The sequence below is a fragment of the Choloepus didactylus genome, chromosome 23 (genome assembly GCF_015220235.1).
Source record: "Choloepus didactylus isolate mChoDid1 chromosome 23, mChoDid1.pri, whole genome shotgun sequence".
In the NCBI taxonomy this organism is placed as follows: Eukaryota; Metazoa; Chordata; class Mammalia; order Pilosa; family Megalonychidae; genus Choloepus; species Choloepus didactylus.
In genome coordinates, this window is record NC_051329.1 from 824,902 (window position 1) to 847,891 (window position 22,990).

A 22,990-nucleotide genomic window follows, 5' to 3' on the forward strand; every position below is an offset into this window, starting at 1 on the left:
TAAGACACAGTTCACATGACCTTAGCCTATGGAATGCAAGACTTACCTTCCTGGTTGCAATGTAGAAATATGGCTTATAGGTCAACGCCACCTGCAAAAGTGTCACCAACACACTCAGGGTAATGACAAAGAAAAAAGTGGGAAGAAAATGAGGATGAACTGTCTCCTGTCATAACCCATGGGCAGCTTGCATCCTTGACTTGGACGTCTCTTAGGAAAGACAGTTCGATAGGAAAACAGATTGTGCACGTATCGCCGGGGCGAGCATCTAAGAGACACAAGACTGCTGATCCTTCCGTCTTCACAAGCCAACTTCTTCTAGGAAACCTCCAGTGAGGAGCAATGGGGCCCCAGAGCTCATGTGTTCCTGACAGACCACAGGCAGCTGCATATTCCCAGCTCTCTAGCCCGTAGCCTGAGCCATCACAGAGCTAAACGCATACGTGTTATTCTGGACTCGGCTACTCCTTGTATCTAAATGGAATTTAGCTTCTCTGGCATTCAGACGCTTACCTTAAATCTGCTTCCATCTTCTTGAATAAAGTAGTAATCCACTGCACTGACTAAACGTTTGTCTTCATCTAAAATCTCAGTCTGAAAGACAATACAGCAGTCAACGTAGGCACAAAGTTATTCTCTACATGGTATGACAGCTCTTTTCCCTCCCTGGGAAAAACGAGCACTTGACAAGCAGAACCCTTCTCCTCTAGCTCTTAACTCTACCACTGCATAAACACCCTCAGCCTGATTTACCAGAATCGTACATCACCAGCCTCCAAGCCGGGATCCCTCCTGATTTCTCCCTCATAACCCTAGAAATCATCATTCTGACGGTAATGTGGCCTTCCCCATCCTGAGGCTTCCTGCTGTGGTCTCTTTACTGCCCAGGCTCAGAGGGAAAGCAGGAGCCCCACAGACACCAACAGCCCATCCGCACCATCAGAGACCCCACACGCCACCTATGCCCAAGGCAAGGAGAAGGTCCCGGCAGAAGGGGTCCAACCGCCTCCCGCGTAGAAGGACCGTGCTTACGGGATGCATGTTGATGAGCCAGCCCGTCTTCTCCCCGGGCTCCTTCAGCCTCTCAAAACCAAACCGCAAGTCCATCTTATCCGTCCACTGGCTCCGCTCCCAGCGCTTGGGCACCGAGACAGAGGGAGAGGGACCGCCATCCCTGTAGGGTGGGGGAGCAGAAAAGCCAATGCTCACTCCTCACGATGCAGCAACTGGCATAGCCCGCAAGTCACCCAGTGCAAGCATCTTGGCCATAACACAGAGCATGCATTTCTGGAAAACCTCACATCTGCAAAACAGCCCTTTAAGAGAACAGGACTTTTGGGAAAAATATGTTTGGGGCAGAACACTCAAAACCTAACCACCTTTGTGACCAGAACACTCACAAAAACAAGAATTATGGCAGGACCCTGTCTCATGGGATATTAAAAATGCACAAAACCCAAGAATTGCACTCTTGGGCATTTATCCCCTGAAATGAAAATTCACATTCACACACATAAAACCTGTACATAAATCCTCATAGCAGTTTTATTTGTAAAAGCCAAAAACTGGAGAACAGACACATAACTCTTCAACAGGCAAACAGGTTAAAAAAACCATACCATAGAATTCTACTCCACAATAAAAGTTACATACTGCATGATTCCATTTATACAGCATCCTTGAAAATGCATTAATAGTGATGGAGAATATCTGCGGTCACCAGGGGGTGGGGTGGGGTGGGGTGGAGGAACGGAAGTGGCAGTTGCTATAAAAGGGTAGCACAACGGGTCCTGGTGGAGGTGGATCTGCTCTGCATCTAGGCTGCAGTGGCCACACTAACCTGCACATGTGGAAAAATGCAGGGAACTAAGTGCACACACGAGTGCATATGAAACTGCACAGAACTAAATGCACATGCACAGGAATGCATGGAAAACTGAAGAGCAAATGCACACCCACACAAGTGCATGTAAAATTGCACAGAACTAAGTACGCACAAATGAGTACACGCAAAAGGGCACAGAACTAAATGCACACCCATGAGTGCATGTGAAACTGCACAGAACTAAATGCATATGCACAGGAATGCATGTAAAACTGAAGACTAAATGCACACATACACAACTGCATGCAAAAGGGCATAGAACTAAATGCACACCACGAGCGCATGTGAAACTGTACAGAACTAAGTGCACACACACAAGAGTGCACATGAAACTGCAGAGAACTAAATGCACACACACAAATAAGTCATATGAAACTGGTAAAATGTGAATAAGGTTGATGGATTTTATCACTGTCAATTTCCCTGATTGTGAACTTGTCCTATAGTTATGTCACAATTATCGCTGGGGGAAACCGGGGCAAAGGATATATGGGGTATCTCTATTATTTCTTAAACTGCTTGAGAATCTATAATTACCTCAAAATAAAAAGTTGTTTTATTAGTACATGAAAACAAAAAGTGGAAATGCAGGCTTGTGAATCTTGAGACAAAGAAGATGCAAATGGACCTCAGAGCACCAGTAAAGTGTAACCTGCCACAAACTGAGAACTGTGCAAGTCACGGGGTACACCCCTCTGGGAAGGGAGGCCCAGTGCAGGGTACCGATCAAATTTTGGTAAAACAGAGCTGAAAGGGAGCATATCTGCACAACAGTCGAGCTATGGGCTTTTCCTTTCCTACTGAAGATTATAACCTTTCCCTCTCTTTTGGTCCCCCCCAGCCTAGGAAAAATCACAAATGAACAAGTACAATCTCCATGTTTTACTGACATCATTCTCCATTTACTAACTGTATGCTAATAGATGTTATAGAAACACTGGCTGCTGCAGAACTACACACTAAAAATGTAATACATCCTTCTGGGATGCCAAGGTCTGAATATCGGAACTAAATATGGATGAAAAATGGGAGGCATAGAATTGTTCTGTGAGAGACGAAGGATCTCAACTGATAACAAGGCACCTTACTTTTCTCAGTTCTATAACACCCATATACCCATCTCAAACTTCTCAAGTCTCTCTCGGGTAAGGCTCTTCCAATAGCTGTTCTTACCGTTTTTAGCACAAACCTCAATAAAAAACACAATGAAGACTTCTGACCACTACAACTATTCAAACCTGTTCTGATTCCAGAATTTAGAATCTCCCCAACTTGTTCTCAGTTGTTAACTCCACAGGTGTGATCCCATCTGGATGGACCAGATTACAGATTGTGACACTTGCATATTTTGGGGCAGAAGCCCTATTTATTTCCTACTTATATTCTCCACGCCTCAAAAATGTATAGCTAAGAATCTATACCCCAAGCCTTTTTGTCTGAATATAAATACCTGAGCTACTTTATAAAGCAGAAAGCAGAGAAAACACGTACCTGTTTAGGGCTAGTGCTGACGAGGTGGGTAGGAGGTGGTGCGGGCAACCACTCGGCCTCACAGGCACACGCAAGTCCAGGAGCTCCCGCTCCCGCCAGATGCTTTCCTGACTGTTTCCCTACAGGCTGTTCCTGTGCTCTTCCAAACAACAACTACTGCTGCCCCGATAATCAGGGACCCCAGGCAGCTCTGCCCCAACCATCCACAGATATGCATCCCCGCTGAGGCCACCCCTCACTTCCCAGGACCCGCTCTAGCCTCCTGCTCCATGTCTCAAGGCTCCAAGGACACTCAATTCTTTTGGTGCAGTTATACGACCACTCCACCTGCTCACTCTTAGATTTCACCACAAGGTGAGAGAGTTTCTCAAATATTGCCATCACTTGACCTAGCAACTCTACTTCTAAACATCTATGCCAAGGAAACTGATGTGCAGGAAAACCTTTTTTGACACAGAGATGTTAATCATAGCTTTGTTTATAACGGGGGGAGAGGGGAAGAAGAAGCAATCTAAGTAAACTAAATATCCAAAATAGGGACCAGTAGCGGAACATTTATGTGTGTGTGTGCGCAGGCATATAAACTAAGACTGGTCAGAATCCAGGCCCTTAATTACTGTAACATATCTCATATCTCACCAGTTATTGGTTTATAAACAGAAACAGACACAGAACATTCTTAAGAAAATCTGGGTCCCTCCGCTGCAAGAACAGAATGACTGTATTCTGAGACGGGGGCCCTTAATTCTCACCGAAGTACAACACCTGCGTGGGCAGAAACTGCCCAGGTGCGCAGATGCCCTCCCCTCATCCCTCGAACCGCATGGGCAAGTGGGACTCTAAGGATGTGCCGGGTGAAGGGCCCTGGGAGGGGGATGACCCTGGATTGTCTGGATGGGCTCTAAACGTCACCACAATGGTCCCCAGAGGGCTAGAGCAGAGGAAAGGCTGGAAGACGCCAGGCTGCTGGCCGTGAAGACGGGGTCTGGGCCATGCTGAGGGGTGCACACCCACTGACACCTGGACTTCAAGATGCACGACCTCCAGGACCCTAAAGAGTAAATTCCATTATTTAAGCTGCTCAACTTGTGGCAATTTGTTACAGCAGCAATGGGGCACTAAACTTTACCATGTGACTGTTTAATCTCTGAAATACCTAGATTCTCCTGCAATCAAAATCCAGAAAAGCTGGGTTCCAACCCTTGCTGGAGAATCCCGACTCATTCAGAGGCCCAGGCCCTGGCTGCAACAAGGCTGAGCGCTGCGGGCCGCACCGCACTCCTGCAAATGTCCCAGGTCTCAGCCTTGCGTCAAGAGAGTTGGATGAAGTGTATTCAAAAACTGCTCACTATGGCTCCTAGAAAATCTGAGAAACGTGGATAATAGCAACAAAATAATGACCACTCGCTGACTACTGGTTCCAAGGCAACCACTGACTGTCCTAGGGCCCGGCGCACGCCGTCTTGCTCACTCTAAAGGCCCCGGGGGGCGCCGTTGAACCCCCACCCCCAGAGGAGCCGAGCCCGCACCGGCCCCTCTCCTCCGGGCATCGCAGCTCACCCGGCTGCTGTGGGGTTAAATGAGCGTCCAGCAAAGGCGCCTGGCAAGTGCTGCGTGCTGGCTACTTTTGTTTTTATTCCAGGGGAGCCTCGCCTCTGCTGCAGGACCCTCCGGGGAGGGCCGAGCGCGGGCTCCCAGCAAATGCAGCCAAGACTCGCAGGGCTTTTCAAGAGGCTTCGACACGACAAGGAGAAAGCACTCGGCACACACTAGTGGTTACCGCTGTCGTTGCTGGGGTTATTACCTAACGCGCAGCTCAGCTTCTCCTCGGTGGAGAATTCCGTTCAGAGCCAAGTGCTGGGGAGAAGCTGAGCGCTCTCGAGGGACCGGCGCGTCCCCTCCCGGGGCTGACGGCGACCAGCGCCCGGGCAGGCTTCCTGCGCTCGCCGGCGGGTCCGACGCTAACTCCCGGGGTCCCCGCCCTCTAGCGCACGTCTCCCTCCAGGCTGACTTCGTTACTGTCTAGACTCTGTGGAAGGTCCCAAACACAGCTGCGGACACGGCGAGTCACGAATAAAAACATCCAAAGAGAAAAGGAGCGAGAGGCGGTCACGGTGAGACGATGCTGGGAAAACACTAGGCGATAAGGGGCGCGGAAACCACGGCTGCCCCGGCCTCAGAGCCCCGGAAGGACCCAGACGTGCCCCGCTGGAAGGGGCTTCACTGAACACCCGAGCGCAGAGCGGAAGCCGGGCAGCGGCGGTTCTCAGCCTGTTTCCGCGGGGAACCGCCCCCGGAGAGAGTCCTGGCTGCACCCAGACGGCCCCGGGCGGCCCCCGCGCAGGCGGCGACGGCCGGAGAGACCCCCGCCTCCACCTCGGGTCGGAAGGAGCCCTCAGACCGGCCCTGGGCCCGCCAAAGCCGGGGACGGCCGGGCCCGGGCACGTCCCCAGCCTTCCGCGCAACGGGAAATTTCCCACAGGAAGGCTTCAAAGCCCAAGGCGCGGACGGAGACCCGCCGCGTTTGGCAGGAACTGCCCAAAGCTCCCCACGAAGCCGCCCCCGCGCCGGCTGCCCGGCAGCCCTCACCGGCCGGCCTCGGCGTCCGCGCCCAGCTCCACGCGCCGGCGCCCGCCGTTCCGCAGAACCATCACTCCGGGTGCGGCGCCTCAGACTTTCCCGGTAAAAAATTGGCGCGCTCCCGTTGACTCTCGCGAGAGACCGGAAGCGCGGAGCCGTCCAATCAGTTGGCAGAGCGCGCCCCGCCCCGCGGCGCTGCAATCGCCTACGGCGCCCAGGGAGGCGGGTCCGGCGGTCACGTGCGCGCCTGCGCATGCGCGGGCCCCCCGACAACCCCACTCTCCCCCGCCCCCGAACCCTGGACCCCGAACCCAGGACCCTGACCCCTCGGGCCTGAGGCGGGGGCGGCGATGGCGCCGGTGGCATCAAGGCTGCCGGCCTAGGGGCTCGGAACGCTCCAGCGGCGGGCGCTAGCCCTGTACCTGCGCCTCCTGCGGCTCCACCCCATGCTCACCAAGGCGGCCACCAGGTGGGCGCGGGCGGCCCGGGAACTGGGGGTCTCAAGGTGCCAGGGCTGGGGTGTCTTGCGGAGCCCGGGGCTATGGGTCTAGGGGATCCATGCGGGGGTGTCTTGAGGGTCCAGAGGCCGGGGTCAGGGACGGGGATGTTGAAGGGGCAGGAGCCGGGGGGCGAGGGGTCTTGGGGATCCGGGCCCGGGAGTTGGGGGTCTGGGGGGGCCAGGGGCGGGGTTTGGTGTGAAAGGCCAAGCGCCCGGGTATCCGCATGGCCCGCCGAGGCCCACGGCGTCGGGTTGTGTGGCCTCGGCCCTGGGGAGTGACTCAAGTCAGAGGACCGATTGAGGAGGCAAAGAGCACGACCCGCGAGTACACCCAGTCCCCGGAGGTGACCCGGGTGCTGCCCTCACGGCCTTGGCCTGCTCGTGGGTGCCTGGGTGGCAGTGGGAGTGAGGGTGTTGGGGTCAGTCCTTTGGAGACAGCGCTGGAGGGCCGGGAGAGGAGTGGCACAGCCTTGGGCAGCTTTCCACTTGGAAGCTGACCTCACCCGGCACTGCCAGCTCAGGGGCCTCAGGCTGCCCCGTGGCACTGCCCTTCGATTTGAAGGCACAACTTTGGACAAGACCTCTCCAGCTTTCCATCGTGTTCGTTATCCTTCCCTCACTCAGCATCTCCCCGGGAGGGATGCACGGAGTGCTCCCCGCTATTGGGATTCACCAGTGGCCAAGAGCTCTACCGCAAAAGCAGCGGGCCTAAGGGAAGGAGCTAGCACTCAAGGAATGGAAGGAATGCCTTCCTTGCTGGAGTAAATGACAGTGAGCATCGGAGGAGAGGAAAGGTGGCCCAGGGCCAGACCAAGGAGGGCCAGAGTCTCAGAGCATATGAAATTCTACGGCTCAGAGAGCTTCTCAGGAGGCAGCTGCAGCCCGAGCCGTGGAGGGAGTGCTGGGCCAGTCTCCACCTGTTTCAACTGACAATTTTGAGATGATTAGGGGTCCACATGCTGTTGTGAGAAATAAGGCAGAGATCTCACGCACTTGTACCAGTTTCCCTCAATGGCAACATTTTGCAAAACGAGTGCAGTTGCACTGGTGCCATCCACGGATACACACTCTGCCCCATCACTCGGGCTTAAGGATTTAGGCCAGGGCAGCTTCGTCCACGTCACTGCAGTCAGGATGAGGGAGCTCCCACATCTCGGGGACCCCCTGCACCTCTGCTCCCTCCCCCAGGGGAACCTTGTGCAAAATGGTCGCATGATGTCACAACCAGAAGTGGACATGGATACAGGCCACCAGCCTCACTCAGGTCCTGTTCTCCTCATACCTGTGTGCACCTGTGTGCACGTGTGTGGGGGGCTGAGTTCTGCTGTTGTGGTTGGGGACCCTCATGGCAGCCTGTGTGACAGGACTGGATCTCAGTCCAGCCACAGCAGGGCCCCCGAGCACCTGCCACTTTGCTCGCGGGGAAGGGACTCGGGCTGACTGCTCCTGGTTTCTGATTTCTCTGTCTGCAGTGGCATTTTGTCAGCACTTGGGAACTACCTGGCCCAGCTAATTGAGAAGAACCGGAGAAAAGAAAAACGCTCTCAAAACCTAGATGTCATTGGACCGCTCAGATATGCCATTTATGGGTGAGTGTCAACAGAGCTGGATTCCCCAGAGCAGACTGAAAGCCAACAAGGCAGTTTCTTGGAATAATCTAATTTGGAAAAATATTAAAAAAAAAAAAAAAAAAAAAAACGATATAATCATGATGGGAAAAAATCTGAGCAGTGTTATTTTCACTTATTTGGTAGTTTAATGTGCTTTTTTAATTTGGATTGCTTGGGGGTGGTGGGTGGGGGCATCCTAAAATGGGCTGGGAGACAGCCGAGGGCAGACAGCTCTCCAGAACCTAGAACCAGACTCCGAGGCTCAAAGGCCCTGACGGCATCCTGGGGTCATGGAAGAGTGAAACTGACTCACACAGGGCTGGTGAGTTTCGGTTATATTCTGAACATCCAGAAGAGAATTAGGTATCCTTCTGAAAAAAGTTTCCAGTTTCTGAGCCACTTTCTGAGTTGCAAAAGCACAGAGATTCTGGAGTTTTACCAGCTAACTCTGCCATGAGCTTTTTGTCTGACAGGAGGGTTAGAGATGGGCTATTTTGAGGCCTTCTGCATCTGGAGGGAAATTTTTTAATTCCAAGTTCATAGTGCCATTTTTGTGCTTGCAAGCGTACTAACTTCAGGCATCATGTTTTCTTTACCTCTAATGTATTTAAAGCAGTAATTCTCCAGGGAGGGGGACTGAATCAGAGGCACCTGGGAGGAATTATCCAATTACACAAAGGTTTCCCATCCCCAAGATTTTCTTTCTGTCCCCACAACAATCACTGCTATTGGCCATTTGACACCTGTGGTGGGGTGGAAAAAACAACTGTGAATCACTTGTTCAAAAGTCATTTCAGAGTCAAAAGCTGAAAGACTCTTGTGTCCGCTCCCCTTTTTAATGCTGAGTTTTTCCGAGCTGCAGGCCCTCTGTAGCTGGATTCGTTTCTCTCCCTAGTAGCCTGTATCCTTGGGAAAGAACAGTAGCCGTAGACCAGCCCGTGCAGCTCCAGGTGTCATCCTTGCTAACGTCCCTAAAGAGGGTGACAAAAGCTCTGTCTCCAGGGCAGACGTGCCGCCTGTTCATTCCGAGCACCTTCAGCAGGCCTGGCGCTGATCTGGGTGCGAAGGGCACTGCCTGCGTGTTTGCCTTCCGGGGGACGGAGGATTCTGTGTAACTCAGCAAATGAGAAAATGATGCATAGCGACAGACACCAGGGTCTGGGGATGGGAGTGAGCAGGACGGGTGCTTGCACTGCCTGGGGCCGCCAGGGAAGGCCCCCCGAGAAGGGTACTGGGGCTGATAGTGTTGAGGCCACCCCTTGAAGACTGGGAGGAAGCAGGACGAGCAAAGGGAAAAGCAAGTGGGGAGGGCCCCAGGCAGGAACAAGTGTGGCCTCTTTGGGACAAGAAAGAATGCCTACAGCAGAATCAAAGCGTTTTCCAGAGGCCCCGGCAGGCCCGGGTGTCAGTACCGAGGCCGCCCCAGGAAGGCAGGGCAGGGCCTGGGGCTCGGGGGCTCCAGTCGGCCGGTCACCCGCCGTGGGATGCAGGTTCTTCTGCACAGGGCCGCTGAGCCACTGCTTCTACCTGCTCGTGGAGCGCTGGATCCCTGCCGAGGCCCCCCTGGCAGGTGTCCAGAGGCTGCTCCTGGAGCGCGCCCGCTTTGCGCCGGCCTGCCTGCTGCTCTTCTTCCTGAGCATGGACCTCCTGGAGGTGGGTGTTCTAGTTTGCTGATGCTACCGGAATGCAAAACACCAGAGATGGATTGGCTTTATTAAAGGGGGTTTATTTGGTTACACAGTTACAGTCTTAAGGCCATAAAGTATCCAAGGTAACACATCTACAATCGGGTACCTTCACTGGAGTCAGTGGTGTCCGGAAAACCTCTGTCAGCTGGGAAGGCACATGGCTGGCATCTGCTTGCTCCCAGGTTGCATTTCAAAATGGCGTTCTCCCAGAACGTTCCTCTCTAGGCCACAGCTCCTCTTTGAAATGTCAAACTGTCTCTCATCTGCAGCTACTCTCTCAGCTTCCATGCGTTCTTCAAAGTGTCCCTCTTGGCTGTGGCTCCTCTTCAAAATGTCACTTAGAGCTGCACTGAGTTTTTTCAGTTTGTCAGCTCATTTATATGGCTCCAGTGATTTTAGACCCACCCTGAATGGGTGGGGCACATTTCCATGCAGACAACCTAATTCAAACATTCCAACTTAATCCCCACTAATATGTCTGCCCCACAAGATTGCATCAAAGAATATGGCTTTTTTCTGGGGGACATAATACAAACAAAACAGCACAGTGGGTCTCTGCCACACAGCCCCTGCAGCAGCCCCTCCATGGCCAGGCTCAGAGCCTGCATCCAGGGCCCAGGAACGTTCACAAAGCCCCAGCTTCCTGAGCACAGAGAGCAGACGGCAGCAGTATTCGCAGTCCCTTTGGTCCCTGTAGAAATCACAGACATTTCTGACGTCCCACATCCGTTGTCGTGGGCGTCTCAGAGTACCATCTGGCTCCGCATACTGCAATTACGGTTTGAGTGGACCTAACCCAGATCTTCTTTAGTGTGTTAATAAAGAACTACAGAGTTGTTTTCATAATATTTAGATAACTGTAGTTCAGTCTAATTGGTCTCCTTTGTAGTCCCATATATTTTATTTTACACATTACGAAACATCGTTCTGAGAAGGGTCTACAGCTTGACCGGACAAAGAAACAGGGCCAGGAGGCTGAGGAGCCGGAGCCTTTGCTTCCACGTGCCACGCACACGCAGCACTGCATGGTTCTCTCGCCTGCACCCACGTCCTGGTTTACTGGTACCAGCGAAGCCGCTGGTTTGCTGGAGAAAGGCGCTGGGTCAGGCCATTTGTCTGAGATGTGTCACGTTCACCCTTGACATGTATTCCAACCAGCCATAGCAGGTGGGTGCTGCTCCGGTTTTGCTTTCAAACACCTGAAGACCTTGCAACTGTCTACACTGGCCCTGGGGGCGGGGGGTTAGGAAAGATGTTTAAATGCGGACTGCTGTGGAGTCCCTGAAATAAGCAGAAATATTCCAGGAGTCCTTAGCAAATCTGAGGCAAGAGGAAGTCGGGTGACACACGCTAGGAGAAGTGTGGGTGACGCCGCTGTCCCTCTTCTTCCTTTCAGATATGAAGAAGTGAAGGTAAAGTATTTATGCTACATGTCACCAAAGTGTAAAGTGACCACCTGTAACGGGTAAAAGTGGGCTCGCTCTCCACCGCCGTGCGCCACCTAAGTGCCCACCCGCAGGTGCTGCTTGTGGGCGTCGCGCCCCCGCTGCAGAGCGTCCACCGCGGGCCTGTCCCTAGAGGAAGGGGTCCTGCTGGTTACCCCAGAGCTTACTCGGCTCGCCCTGCGGCGTGTAGCAGTCGTCCCCAGCCCTCGGCGGCACCTGCCTCGGTCGAGCCCAGCACCCTGGGCAGCGCCCTCTCCTAACGGGCCCCGAGCGGGCAGGTCGAGGGTCAGGCCCGGGGTTCGCGGTTCCAGAGCCCGTGGCCGCTGAGCTCTTCCCGTGAGGGGGTTTCCCTACACCTGACAGCTGTGACGCTGGTTTTAAAATAGTTTGCAATCTGCTAGTGAAAAGTGTCTTCTTAAAATCTGCATATCTTTCATGAGGTTGAATACCTTTTTTATATGTTTATCTGCTATTTGTGTTTCTTCTGTGAACTTTGCTCATTTTCTGCTGGTGTGTTTGTTTTTCTTATTGCCTTGCAAGAGCCCTTTGTATATTGTGCATACAAATCCTTTCCCATTTTTTAACTTATATAAAGTTAATTTTACATAAGGTTAAAAAGTTAAAGTTATATAAATAAAGTTATTTATAGTGTCTTTCTCTACACCAAAGTTTTACAACTTCATGAATTCAGAGTCTTCCTTTGTGGGCTTCCTTAAGGGAAGACAACGGAAATACTCTGCTAAACTTACCTCTTCTACTCTTAGGGTTTTGTTTTGTACATCTTGATACCCATAGAGATGATAGAAACACTGTCCTGTGCTTTCCTCTGACACCTTACAGCTTGATTTTTTATAGTGGAAGACAGAGTTCTGTCTTGGTTTTTTTCCCACTTCCCGTTATTGTTTTTTGAACCCCCCCAGTATTCTGAAACACTAGTTTTGTCCTATTCTCACCCCCGTGAGTACCGGCCAGCGCCTGGGCTCTTCTGCTGGATGCTGTTTGTCTCCGCTGATGTTTTGTTTGTTTGCCGTTGCCATCGGACATACTCACCACAACTTCATACATTATTTTTCTCTTTACTCTCTAGTAATGTAGTCTTTTCATTATTCTTTTCAAGACGGCTATTCTTATGCATTTATTCCTCCAAATGACCTTAGAATCATTGTGTCACGGTCAGTGAGGCTAGATGGGAAACACTTCAGCTTGGAGATGGCCGTGGGAAGAGCTGACCCCGAGCCATAGCTCTCTGGCACCGGTGGCACGGGCTGCGGCGGCAGCTTGGGTGTGTGAGCGGCCAGCGGCCGGGCCAGCGTCCCCCGCACACGCAGCGCTGCCCACGCCCGGCGGCTGTGCTCTGCGCCTGCTGATGGGGTGTGCGCTGAGACGGGCGGCACGGGAACCCTGGCTGTTCTCACAGCTGTGTGCTGGGCCCCAGTGGGAGCCCTCGCCCCAGTTCTGTGCCTCACTTCCAGGGAAGAAGCATGGCCGCCTTCTCCACCAAGATGAGGGAAGGTTTCTGGCCAGCGCTGCGGACGAACTGGGAAGTCTGGACACCCGTGCAGTTCATTAACCTCAACTACGTCCCTCTGCAGGTGAGTGGCCGGCCAGGCCCTCCACACGGAAGCCATTCTCAGCAAAGGAGTTTCTCTCAGCTTTTTTTTTTTTTTTTTTTTTTTTGCATCCTTTCAACAATTCACAGTGTTGCTTGAACCTCAGCTTCACCACAAATTTCAGACTCTCCTGGATCACCCCCAGGCCTTCCTCATCCCAAAGAGTTTAAAGGGCTTGGTTTGGGAGCAAAGCAGCAAGAGGGGCTCTCGACAGTGGGCCGCACTTCACCCTTCTGTCCAGCAGATATTTATTAAGTAGCTGCTGTGATGACCGCGCTGGGGTCTCAGGTGTGTTGAAGGCATCCCCGGCCCTGGCTTGAGCATGGCGCAGGGCAGGCAGGGCCCTCCATGGGCAGCACGTGGTGTGGACGTCGCTGGTAAAGGGTGAGCACAGCTCGCTGGAGGGGGCTGATCCTGAGCCTGAGCAGCACTGCGGAGGGCCCTGAGCCACGGGGAGGGGAGTCCTGGGTGAGAGCTGGTCCCCAGGTGGCTGCAGCGCTGGACTGGCCCAAGGCCATCGCAGCCTGGTGTTTCGTCGGACACTGCCTGGAGGCCTCTGGACAAGGCAGACACTGGCCAGGGCAGGCCCCACTGTTTCCTGTTCTTTCCACACAAAGTAGAACCCCTTTGTGCCAGGGCCCCGGACACAAATCAGAGACCCAGCATATTGCTGCACTCCTAACCGAGACTGAGGACACACAGCTGGATCCTGGGGGAAGGCGCTGCAGTCTGCAGGAACCCGGGGTGCCCACACACTCTCCCCTAAAGGCGCACAGCGGGCCCTCTCCCCCAACCCCGTGCCTCGTTTCTGCCGAGCTGGTCAGGTAGGATCTTTGGAATTCCAAAATTCCACACTCCCAAAAGGATAGCAGATGTTTTGCACAGACCACACAGTTTGCACAGAGTCGAGGCACCAAGAGCCGCTCTTCTGACGGGAAAGTTTTGTCAGTGGAGAGAGCTGTTTGCCAGCCGCGTTCCCAGGTGCCAGCCCCAGGCCAGCCTTGCCAGCAGGCCCTGCCCTGTCAGCCCCGGCACCCCGGGAGTGACCTGCTTGGCCTGCAGGGGCTGCTTTTCCTCTCCTGCTCTAGAGAAGGGGACTGAGGGCAGAGCCGCTTGGGAGATGGCTCCACTGAGGACTAGACAAGGAAGGTAAATGCAGGGTTAGTGAGCACATGTACCCTGGCCCGGTCGGGACAGGAAACCGGAGTGTAGTGGCAGGACAGGGGAAGCATCTGAGGAGGGGCGGCTGGCTGGAGCGGGCGTTGCAGAGCTGGAGTAGCAACACAATTGGGGTGTTTCCACAGGACTTAGCACTCAGGACCTTCGGTGGACTGATGGGGGCTGAGGCCACGTGGCAGTGGACTGGGGAGTGGATGGGGAGAGATGGTAGTGAGGGGTGTGGGCTGGAGAGGTGCCTCAGCAAGGAGAAACGGGCCCGCCTTGGCGTGCAGACGCGTGGGTTGGGAAAGCGGTCCGAGGGTGCTGAGGCCGGGCACGGCACCCAGAGGCAGCTCAGTGCAGGGCGCCCCTAACCATGTCAGAGGGACGTGCGGGGGCCGCTTCCTGTCTGACAGCCTTTCTCCGAAGGTGCGAGGATGAGCTACCTGCCGAGGTCGAGGGGGGAGGGGAGGTGTTCCGAGGACAGTAAAGACGGGGTGTGGAGGCAGGAGAGCGCACCATCTGGAGAAGCAGCGTCCTGGGAGGGGAGCACCCAGCTGACGCGGAGGCCATCGTGTGTGGGGCCGAGAGTTTGAGGCGAGAAGGTAGAGAGGACGGAGGTTTTTCCAGAGTGTAACCAAAAGGCTAAAAGGCAAGGAACCTACAAATGTGGACCACGGGTTCTTAGGTATCAAGAAGGCAGAAAGGCAGAAAGAGGGCTCTGTGGATGCAAGTACAGAGAAACCAAAAAATAGAATTCCTCAGAGTAGGTGAGGGGTGCTGAGTGGCTGCAGGGGGCTGCGTGAGCCTAAGGGGCAGGGGGTTATCAACAAACACTCTACAGCCCAGAGCCTTGGATTCCGTGAACAGAGGCGCTAGCAGGATAGGCACATGGCTGGCACACCCTCAACACACTTAGTGACCCACCATAGGCAGAGACTTGGGGTGGGGTGGGCACGGTTAGACTGTCACAGCAGAGGGTGAGAGGAAGGGCAGGTGGCCACAGGAGGGAGGACAGGAAAGGCTGGGATTTGTACGCAGTACCCTCACGGATGGTGGAGCCACCAGCATGGTGGCCAGTCTTGGTGAGCTAACTTGTTCAGTGAAGGGGGGTGAGTGACAGTTACCTGCTTATGCAGTTCCTGTGTCACTGTCTGTCTGCCCTGCTGGCCGTAAGCGTTGCTGGGTAGTAACTGTCCTCCTCACCTCTCCCTGCCCAGTGCCTGGCATAACACTTGGTACAAAATGAAGACTCAATAAATACTAATACTGGATGGATGGATGGGATGGATGGATGGATGGATGGATGGATGGAAGGATGGATTGGTGGCTGGATGGATGGATGGGTAGATGTGTGGATGGACAGATGGGATGGATGGATGGATGGGTAGATGTGTGGATGGACGGATGGGATGGATGGATGGATGGACTGGTGGATGGATGGATAGAGGAAGGAAGGAAGGATGTATGGATGGGTAGATGTGTGGATGGATAGATGGATGGGTGGATATGTGAATGGATGAATGAATGGATGGGTGAGTAGATGAATGGACGGGTGGATTGGTGGATGGATGGATAGAGGAAGGAAGGAAGGATGTATGGATGGGTAGATGTGTGGATGGATGGATGGGTGGATATGTGAATGGATGAATGAATGGATGGGTGAGTAGATGAATGGATGGGTGGATAGATGGATGGAAGGATAGATAGGTGGATGGGTAGGTGGATAGGTGGAAAGAAGGGAGAGTGAGTGGATGAATGGATAGGAGAAAGGATGGGTGAATTGAGTAGGTAGAAAGATGGATGGATGGGTGGGACAGTGGATGGATGATGGATGAATAAAAAAATAGATGAACAAATGAATGAACTTCCATCCTGGGTGAATGATGCTTAAAAAGTGTGGTGATGGTCTCCTGCTCCCCAGAGGCCCATCTGACTCTTGGTATGTTCTCTGCAGTGCCGGGTGCTTTTTGCCAACCTGGTGTCTCCTCTGGTATGCCTACCTTGCCTCTCTGAGGAAGGGAGGATGGCCTGGGGAGAATGCCAGATGCACAGAACAGTCCGGGAAGTATCCTCCGCTGGCCAGCATGTGAGAGCAGAATCAGCAAGCCAGGAATTTATCTGACTTTAAATCATGTGATTCAAGATGCCCTAAGTGATGGCTAGAGAAAAAAAATCTCCTAATGTTGGAATCCCATGTTTTAAAAGGCAGCGGCTGACTCCAGCTGTCCTTGAAACTTAACTACAGTGGAGACAATTTCCATAATCATGCTGGACTGAAATGGGATCACAATAAACTATATTGCAGCTTCTCTGGTGATTTTAATTTCTCAGAATGACTGTTGCTCTGGAAGAAACGGGTGGTCAGAAGGCTGTCCACAGACTTTGAAAGAACTATTTTTTCTTTTCAGCATCTATGGGATGGGGTGAGGTAGGTCCCAAAGGAAGAGGCTTAGGGCAGAAGGAAAAGTAGCAAATGCCTCCTGCAGTTGCTGTGGATGGACAGATACTGGCTGACCGTGTTGATATCAGAACCCCACTCTTTTTCCTGGCTGGCATGGCTGGGCCCCGTTTCATTTATCCGCTCACCTGTCAGTGGACATGTGGGGTACTTTCACTGTGAATAATGCTGATTTGAACCTTGGTGTGTGAGAGCTGAGAGGGCTCTTCTCACCGAGCTGCCTCAGGAGCCGTCAAAGCTGCACCCGCTCCCGGAAAACCAGGCCGTGGAGCCGAGCAGTTGAGAGGTGTGAGGGTGGCCCGAGAGCAGACCAGTAGCTCAGGGCAGACATGGCAACAGGAATGTGTACTCGTGAGAACTTAACTTCCAATAAAAGGGCACTTCCAATCAGTAGGGAAGGTGTGGACGGTTCAAAAGATGATACTGGAGAAACGGGCTATCTATCCATCTGGGAAAAAATAGACAAGATGCTCAGTTCACATCAAACACAAAAATAAGCTCCAGATGGGATAAAGGATTTATATATTAAAAAGTTGTCTATGAAAGTATTATAAGGAAATATAAGCAAATGGGTCAAATAGCAGGTCGGACTTTCTCAAATAAGCCATCAAAACGGAGATTTGGTACAGGAGACAATCAATAGATTTGATCTCCTAAAATGAAACCTGGAGAACTTAGCAGAAAGAATAGCAAGACTCCGGACTGTCATCTACCGGGAAACATAAAGTCAGGGGAGTGCTGGTGGCTGCCCCTGATCTGAAGCCTAGTAGTGAGGTCTCCACCCAGAGACCGTGAAGTGTGGGCCCTGCAGGTGGGGGACACGGAGGACAATTGTCCGACACTCACCTGTAAGTCAAGTCTGCAGGCAGGACCTGGACAAAGCAGCTGTCACGAAGAAAAGAACCTGACCCAGCACTGCCTCACCGGGGCGGGCAGCATGCAAAGGGGCCCCATGCTGGGAGGGGGGAAAAATGAACTTGACATTACATTTGGAGGTTTTCACTCTACTAAATAGGATCGATATTCCAGTGCCCAAACTGAGGCTGTATTTTGTGACTTCAGGAAACTGCAGGGCTTTGGTTTCCTAAGAATAGCAGGGATGTCAGGAGGTGCTGGGTTGTCATCTGGAGCAGAAGGAGGACTCCCCGCTGTGAATAAACTTTAAAGAGAAGTGGGAGACAAAAATAAAATAAAGCTGCCTTCTGGATGCACACCCGGGATTCTCGTTTAAGCCGACCAGTAGCGCCATGGGCTGGACAGGGGATCGCTCGAGGCCAAGAGACCCTCTGTCTGTGGGGCAGACCTGCAGAGGCTGGTGGGTGTGTGACCCTTGCTCACGCAGACGTTCAGTGACTGTAGTGCATCCAGTTGTAAGATGCACCCCAACAGCAACAGTGTCCCAGGACCTGCAGCCAGGCCCGCTGGTGGCTATTCTCATTGCTTTGCCTCTCCCTATAAATCTTAGAGTCACTTCCCCCATCCCTCCAGAAAGTCCTGCCGAGGCCATGAGAAACCACAGGTCAACCTGGGGAGTCCTGGCAACTTGCCCCAGTCCAGGGCCATGGCCTCCCTCCACCCACAGGCCTCGCTGGGAGGACAGGACCGGACAGTGGGTGCCAAGATGCAACCCGGCTCCGCTCCACCACGTTTCCAGCAGCTTTTTTAATTATGCCATCCGAGAATAGAGACAATTTATATGCCTTTTATTTCTCTTGTCAAATGTTCAGTTTGCCACATGTACTTGCATGAAATTTGAGGATTTCATGGTTTTGCTCCATCAGTCTGTTAATGTGGTGAATCACATAGATTGATTTTTAAAGGTTAAGCCAGCCTTGCAGTCCACATTTATATATTGTTAGATAATCAATTGTTACTATTTGGCTGAAGTTTTCCACATCTGTGCTCACAAACAATGCTGGTCTGCAGCTTTCTTTGCTTGTAATGTCTTCAGTATCGGGACAAAGGTGCCCTCATTAAATGAGTTGGAAAGAATTCCTTCCTCTTCTGTTTCCCGAGGAATTTGTGTGGAACTGGTTGATTTATTCCTTAAATGTTTAGAATTCCCCGTGAAGCCATCCAGGCCAGGAGTTTCCTTTGTGGGAGGGTTTTTAACTACAAATTCAGTTTCTTCAATAGACAGTGGGACTACTGGGCTTATCTGTTTTCCTTGAGTGGCTTTGATACTTTATTTCTTTCAAAGAATTCATTCATTTCACCTAAGCTGTTGAATTTTTGAGCAAAACGTTGTTAATAACATTACCTCATTGTCTTTCTAATGTCTGAAAGCTCTGTAGGGATGTCTTGTTCCTTTCTGATAGTGGGTATTTATAAATTCTTTTTTTCTTGGTCATTCTGGCTAGCAGCTTACCAATTTCATTGATCTTGACATATCACCAGGTTTGGGTTTTATTTTTTCCTGTTGTTTTCCTGTTATTAACATAATTCACTTCCACTCTTTCTATATTATTTCATTCTTTCTGCCTGCTTTGGGTTTAATTTCCTATTATGTTCTAGGTTTTTAAGGTAGAAGCTTCAATCATTGATTTGGAACTTGTCTTCTTTTTTAATATAAGTATGCAATGCTATAAATTTTCCTCTAGGCACTGCTTAAGCTGCTTCCCATAAATATGAATATATTGGGTTTTCATTTTCATTAAGTTCCACATACATTCTAATTTCCCATCTGACCCCCTTTGATCTAGGGTTACTTAGAGTTTTAATTTCCAAATACTTGGGGATTTTCCAGAGAGATCTGTTATTAATTTCTAGTTTAATTTCACTGGGGTCAGCGAACATATTTCATATGGTCTCGAATATTTAAATCTGCTGAGACTGTTTCACGGGCCACAATGGGTCTGTCTTGGTGGCTGCTTTGTGTGTCCTTGCGAAGACCACGCAGCCTGCGGCCCAGACCCCCGTGGACCCTGTGTCGGCTGAGAGAGGACAGCTGTGCTGCCTGCTGCCAAGGCAGTTCCCGCAGCCTCCGCCTCCTGCGTCTTCAGGCCTCGTCGGGGCACTGACGTTTAGCACGGGTTCCTGGGTGAGTTAACTCAGCACGCGGCCCCGGGGGACGTGCCCAGGGTGCTGCACAGGCAGTGCCCCTGCAGGACGCCCCTCCATCCTGGGGACGCTGTCTGTGGCACTCCTCGCTCTCATGCACTGCTCCTTCCCAGGATACCCTCGGGCTCCCAGGTTCTCGTGATCAAAGGACGACCGTGAACTGCCCTCCCCCTTCCCCAAATGTACCTCCCAGGTGGGTTACCAGAGGTGGGGGTGGGGGGCTCACAAGGACTGCCCTGCCCCCCTACTTCTCTTCATTGCCCCATTCTGCCCTGCAGGCATCCTGGCCATGGTTCAGGATTTTAGGGGACCCCAGGCAGAGGGAGGTGAAGAGCAGAGGGGAACGCAGGGCAGAGGGGGGCCTGGGGCAGAGGGGACACAGGGCATAGCAGGGCTCGGGCTGAGGGGGGCCCAGGCAGAGGGGCCTGGTGTGGGGCTCTCTACCTCTGCAGGGCTCCGGGCCTCACAGTCACTGGTGCCGCGATGCTGCTGACTCCTGCAGGAACTTCCAGGCCGAAGTCACTCTTGAAGATCCGCCGTGTGGGGGAACAGTTGGGACAAGGAAAGCACAGAAGTGCAAACAAGCCGAGTGGCTGCCTGGGGGAGGCCCAGGGAGCTAAGCCCCAGAAGCCCTTGGGAAGGAGCTGGCGGCAGGTCCAGGCCCCGGGACAAGGCCCCATGGGCACAGCATGCAGCTTTCCCCTCCTGTTGCCTTCTGGACGAGGAGCACCCCCACCCCCTCACGAGGCCTTCCCCTCCTGGGCTCAGGGCACTCTCAGCGTCCTGTGTTTCCAAACTGTGGATGGAGCCAGGGGTGACAGCAAGACCAGTGCAGTGCAGCCCTTGGGGCCTCCCGATGGGCAGGCACTGGGCACTCCCTGCACGGGGCTCCCTCCTGACGGCCTTTGTCATCAGCTGCTGCCCTACAGCGTGAAGGCAATGACCGCAGCACACGGGAAACCAGGCGGGGGGGGCATGGCTGGGAGGCCACTGCTTCAGCCAGGAGGCTGGGGAAGGGGTCCCAGATGGCATGATCCCTAGGATTCCAGCATCAGATGGAATCACCCCCACAGAGGCCAGCAGGGAGGGTGAGGGAGGGCACCAGTGCAGGTGGGCATGCGGGGGGCCCGGCCAACCCCATGCAGCTTCCTGGGCAGCCCCTGCAGGGGCTCAGCAGGTGCCGGGGGGAAGCGAGGCTGTGCCTGGGCACACTCCCCCCCCCCATGCCCAGAAAACACTCAACCACCTTTTCGACCGAAATCAAGGTTATATTTGTCTTCACTGGTTGCCGCGGAGCATGTGCAGAGCGGCCGCAGCCACAGTGCCAAGACGGGGTCAAGAGCACAGAGACGGACAAGCAAAGAGCTGCAAACGCCACCTGTGAGGCTCGGAGCCCAGCAGAGACACGAACTGTGGACGCCGAGAAACAAAAAGGAGTTTACGGGCGGACGCAGCCATGTGTGTCTGGCTGTGAAAACAAAACAAAACCGGAAGGAAAGGGTGCCAGGGTACCCAAGTGTGGGCTCAGCACTGAACAGACATCTGCCGGCGGCCTCCACGTGGGAAAGAAAATATACAAAAGTGATTCATTTTTTGTAGTTAACCGTTAGACTCTTGTACTTCTAAAATTCCACTTGGCTGGTGTACAGATTTTGAGAACACTGCACAGCTAGCACAAGGGTCCACAGGAACCGTCCTTGCCGCCAGCTGGGGCAGGGGCGTGGGGTGCTGGCACCCAGGCTGGGGGCTCTTCCCGGCAGGCCCGCGGCCCCCGAGGCGCGGGGCGCTTGCATAGTTGAAGGAGAGTTGCTGCAGTTAAACTTATGAGTTTTCCCAACTGACAGCAAGTGGGTTTTTTTTGACCATGTTAAAGAGATAACCAAAAAGGTTTCTATAAACCATTTTTATAAAGTCTACCTAGCTTAGCAATTTAACACGGCGTTTATATTAATAGACTATTTACACTTGTTTCCTTTGTTGTTGCTTTTGTTTTTAAAACAAACCAAAAGAAATTCTCACACTTCTGCATAATAGAATAAGGCAAAAAACAAAGCTTTCTACATTATTATTATTAATCATTTCAACAGATTTCTGTAACTTCGGTTCCAAGTACCGAGGGTGGGCCAGGGCCTGAGTGGGCCTCACAGTGCGTTGGACAAAATGACCGTTTTCTTCTTCCATAAATAAGACAAAGAAACCCTGGGGCTCCGGAGAAGGAGCTGAGGACTTCAACTACAAACCAAACCAAAGACCCAAAAGCAAAAGTTTTTCTTTTTTTGGTTGTTTCTTTCAAAAAAGCACAAAATTAAAAAAAAATACAAATCCATTAAAAATGCCTATCACCTTTGGGAAAACAATGTATAAACTTGAATTTTTTTTCCCCAAAACCTCTTCTCAGGCTCAGAAAACAAGAGATGGCCTTCAGAAAAGCTGAGTATTAAATTCCCCGGGCCACAGGCTGCACGTGGAAAAGTTTCACCCCAGGATTTACGGAACTGTGCTTAAGTTCTATAAACTCGCGTTTTAACAAGTTGACACCAGTGCGTCTGTCACAGGGCCGGGACAGGGTTTAGCGCCCGCGGGGCGGGGCCGGGACTACCGCGCCTCCACCTCGGGGGCCTTGCGCGAGGGCGAGTAGTCGCGCGCTTCGCCGGGCCCGAGGGGCGCAGTCCTGCGCGGCGGCGGCCCAGGGGACGAGGAGGGCCCGCCCGCGGCCACCAGCGGGGGCGGCGCGCCGAGGGCGGCGGCGCCGGGCGGGGTCCTGGCCAGCAGCCCCGGGGGCAGCGCGGCGGCCGCGGGCCCGAGGCGCGGGAAGTGCAGGGCGCCGAGCGCTGGGCCGTCGGGCGCGGCGCCCAGGTGCGGGGCGCGGGCGCGCTCCAGCTCGTCGCGGCGCACCTCCCGCGGGCGCTCGGGGCTGGGGTCGTTGCGGCTCGCGGTCGCGGTAGGCGCCGCTCGGGGGTCTCTTGTGGGGCGGCGGGGCCGGCGCGCCGGGGCGGCTCCAGGCCGCGGTAGGCGTCGCGCAGCGGGTCCCACGCGAAGGCCGGCGGCGCGCGCGGGGCGCTCGCGGACTGCCGGGGGCCCCAGGCCGAGCGGTGGCACGCGGGGCCGCTCCGGGACGCCCCCCGGGGACTCGCCGGCCGCCGGTAGAGGGAGGTCGCCGTCCTCCCTGCGCTCCTCCTTGACCTTCACGGCGCCCAGGAGCGGCTGGCGCTCGGGCTCGCGGCCCAGCAGGCCGGCCAGGCGCGGGCTGTCCCCCAGGGCCGCCCTGGCGCCGTCCTCCTGCGGCCGCCGCTCCCGGCCGGACTCCTTGGCCGGCGAGCGGCTCTCCTTGACCCGGGGCTCGGCGGCCGGCGGCTCGGTGTGGGCGCCGCGGAGCAGGAGACTGCTGATGGGGTGGCCCCCCGGGGGGGCGGACGCCGGCGAGGCCCGGCTCAGCAGGCGCGTCTTCTCCAGGACGTCCCTGGGGGTGGACAAGACACGCACACGTCGCCCGGCGCCAGGGC

General features: G+C 53.8%; 3 protein-coding genes across 18 annotated transcripts in view; 1 reads left to right on the plus strand and 2 right to left on the minus strand.

The window, feature by feature from the left end:
- The window catches only part of POLE (DNA polymerase epsilon, catalytic subunit), a 68,430-nt gene extending 62,372 nt beyond the window's left edge, over positions 1-6,058 (minus strand). The window contains exons 1-4 of one of the 2 annotated variants that reach the window (XM_037817063.1): positions 5,966-6,058; positions 1,033-1,174; positions 514-594; positions 47-91 (exon numbers count right to left, since the gene is read on the minus strand). In XM_037817063.1, the coding sequence (XP_037672991.1) occupies positions 47-91; positions 514-594; positions 1,033-1,174; positions 5,966-6,027 (330 nt within the window). In that variant the 5' untranslated portion in view covers positions 6,028-6,058. Of the gene's footprint in view, positions 1-46; positions 92-513; positions 595-1,032; positions 1,175-3,376; positions 3,524-5,965 lie in introns of those variants that run through there. The other variant, XM_037817064.1, reaches the window with a different exon arrangement.
- Positions 6,059-6,211: 153 nt separating this feature from the next.
- PXMP2 (peroxisomal membrane protein 2) lies at positions 6,212-18,446 on the plus strand. Of its 3 annotated transcripts, none has more exons than XM_037817309.1 (6): positions 6,212-6,425; positions 7,928-8,044; positions 9,556-9,718; positions 12,671-12,790; positions 13,445-13,632; positions 15,924-18,446. In XM_037817309.1, exons 1-6 carry the CDS (start codon positions 6,403-6,405, stop codon positions 16,057-16,059), a joined length of 747 nt encoding a protein of 248 aa, XP_037673237.1. In that variant the 5' UTR covers positions 6,212-6,402; the 3' UTR covers positions 16,060-18,446. The 3 variants fall into 3 exon arrangements, with proteins under 3 accessions (XP_037673237.1, XP_037673238.1, XP_037673239.1); XM_037817310.1 differs by lacking the exon at positions 9,556-9,718 and adding an exon at positions 11,150-11,165; XM_037817311.1 differs by lacking the exon at positions 13,445-13,632.
- The window catches only part of FBRSL1 (fibrosin like 1), an 80,228-nt gene continuing 74,170 nt past the window's right edge, over positions 16,933-22,990 (minus strand). For all 13 annotated transcript variants that reach the window (XM_037817301.1, XM_037817294.1, XM_037817293.1 and 10 more), the window contains one exon: positions 16,933-22,947. In XM_037817301.1, coding sequence (XP_037673229.1) covers positions 22,083-22,947 — 865 coding nt within the window. In that variant the 3' untranslated portion in view covers positions 16,933-22,082. The remainder of the gene's footprint in view (positions 22,948-22,990) is intronic.

Excerpts from the sequence above, each read along its gene's own strand:
- PXMP2 (XM_037817309.1), top strand. The coding sequence starts at position 6,403 with ATGCTCACCAAGGCGGCCACCAG. Across the intron at positions 9,719-12,670 it reads TGAGCATGGACCTCCTGGAG|GGAAGAAGCATGGCCGCCTT; the intron begins GTGGGTGTTCTA and ends CCTCACTTCCAG. Across the intron at positions 13,633-15,923 it reads GTTTCTGCCGAGCTGGTCAG|TGCCGGGTGCTTTTTGCCAA; the intron begins GTAGGATCTTTG and ends TGTTCTCTGCAG.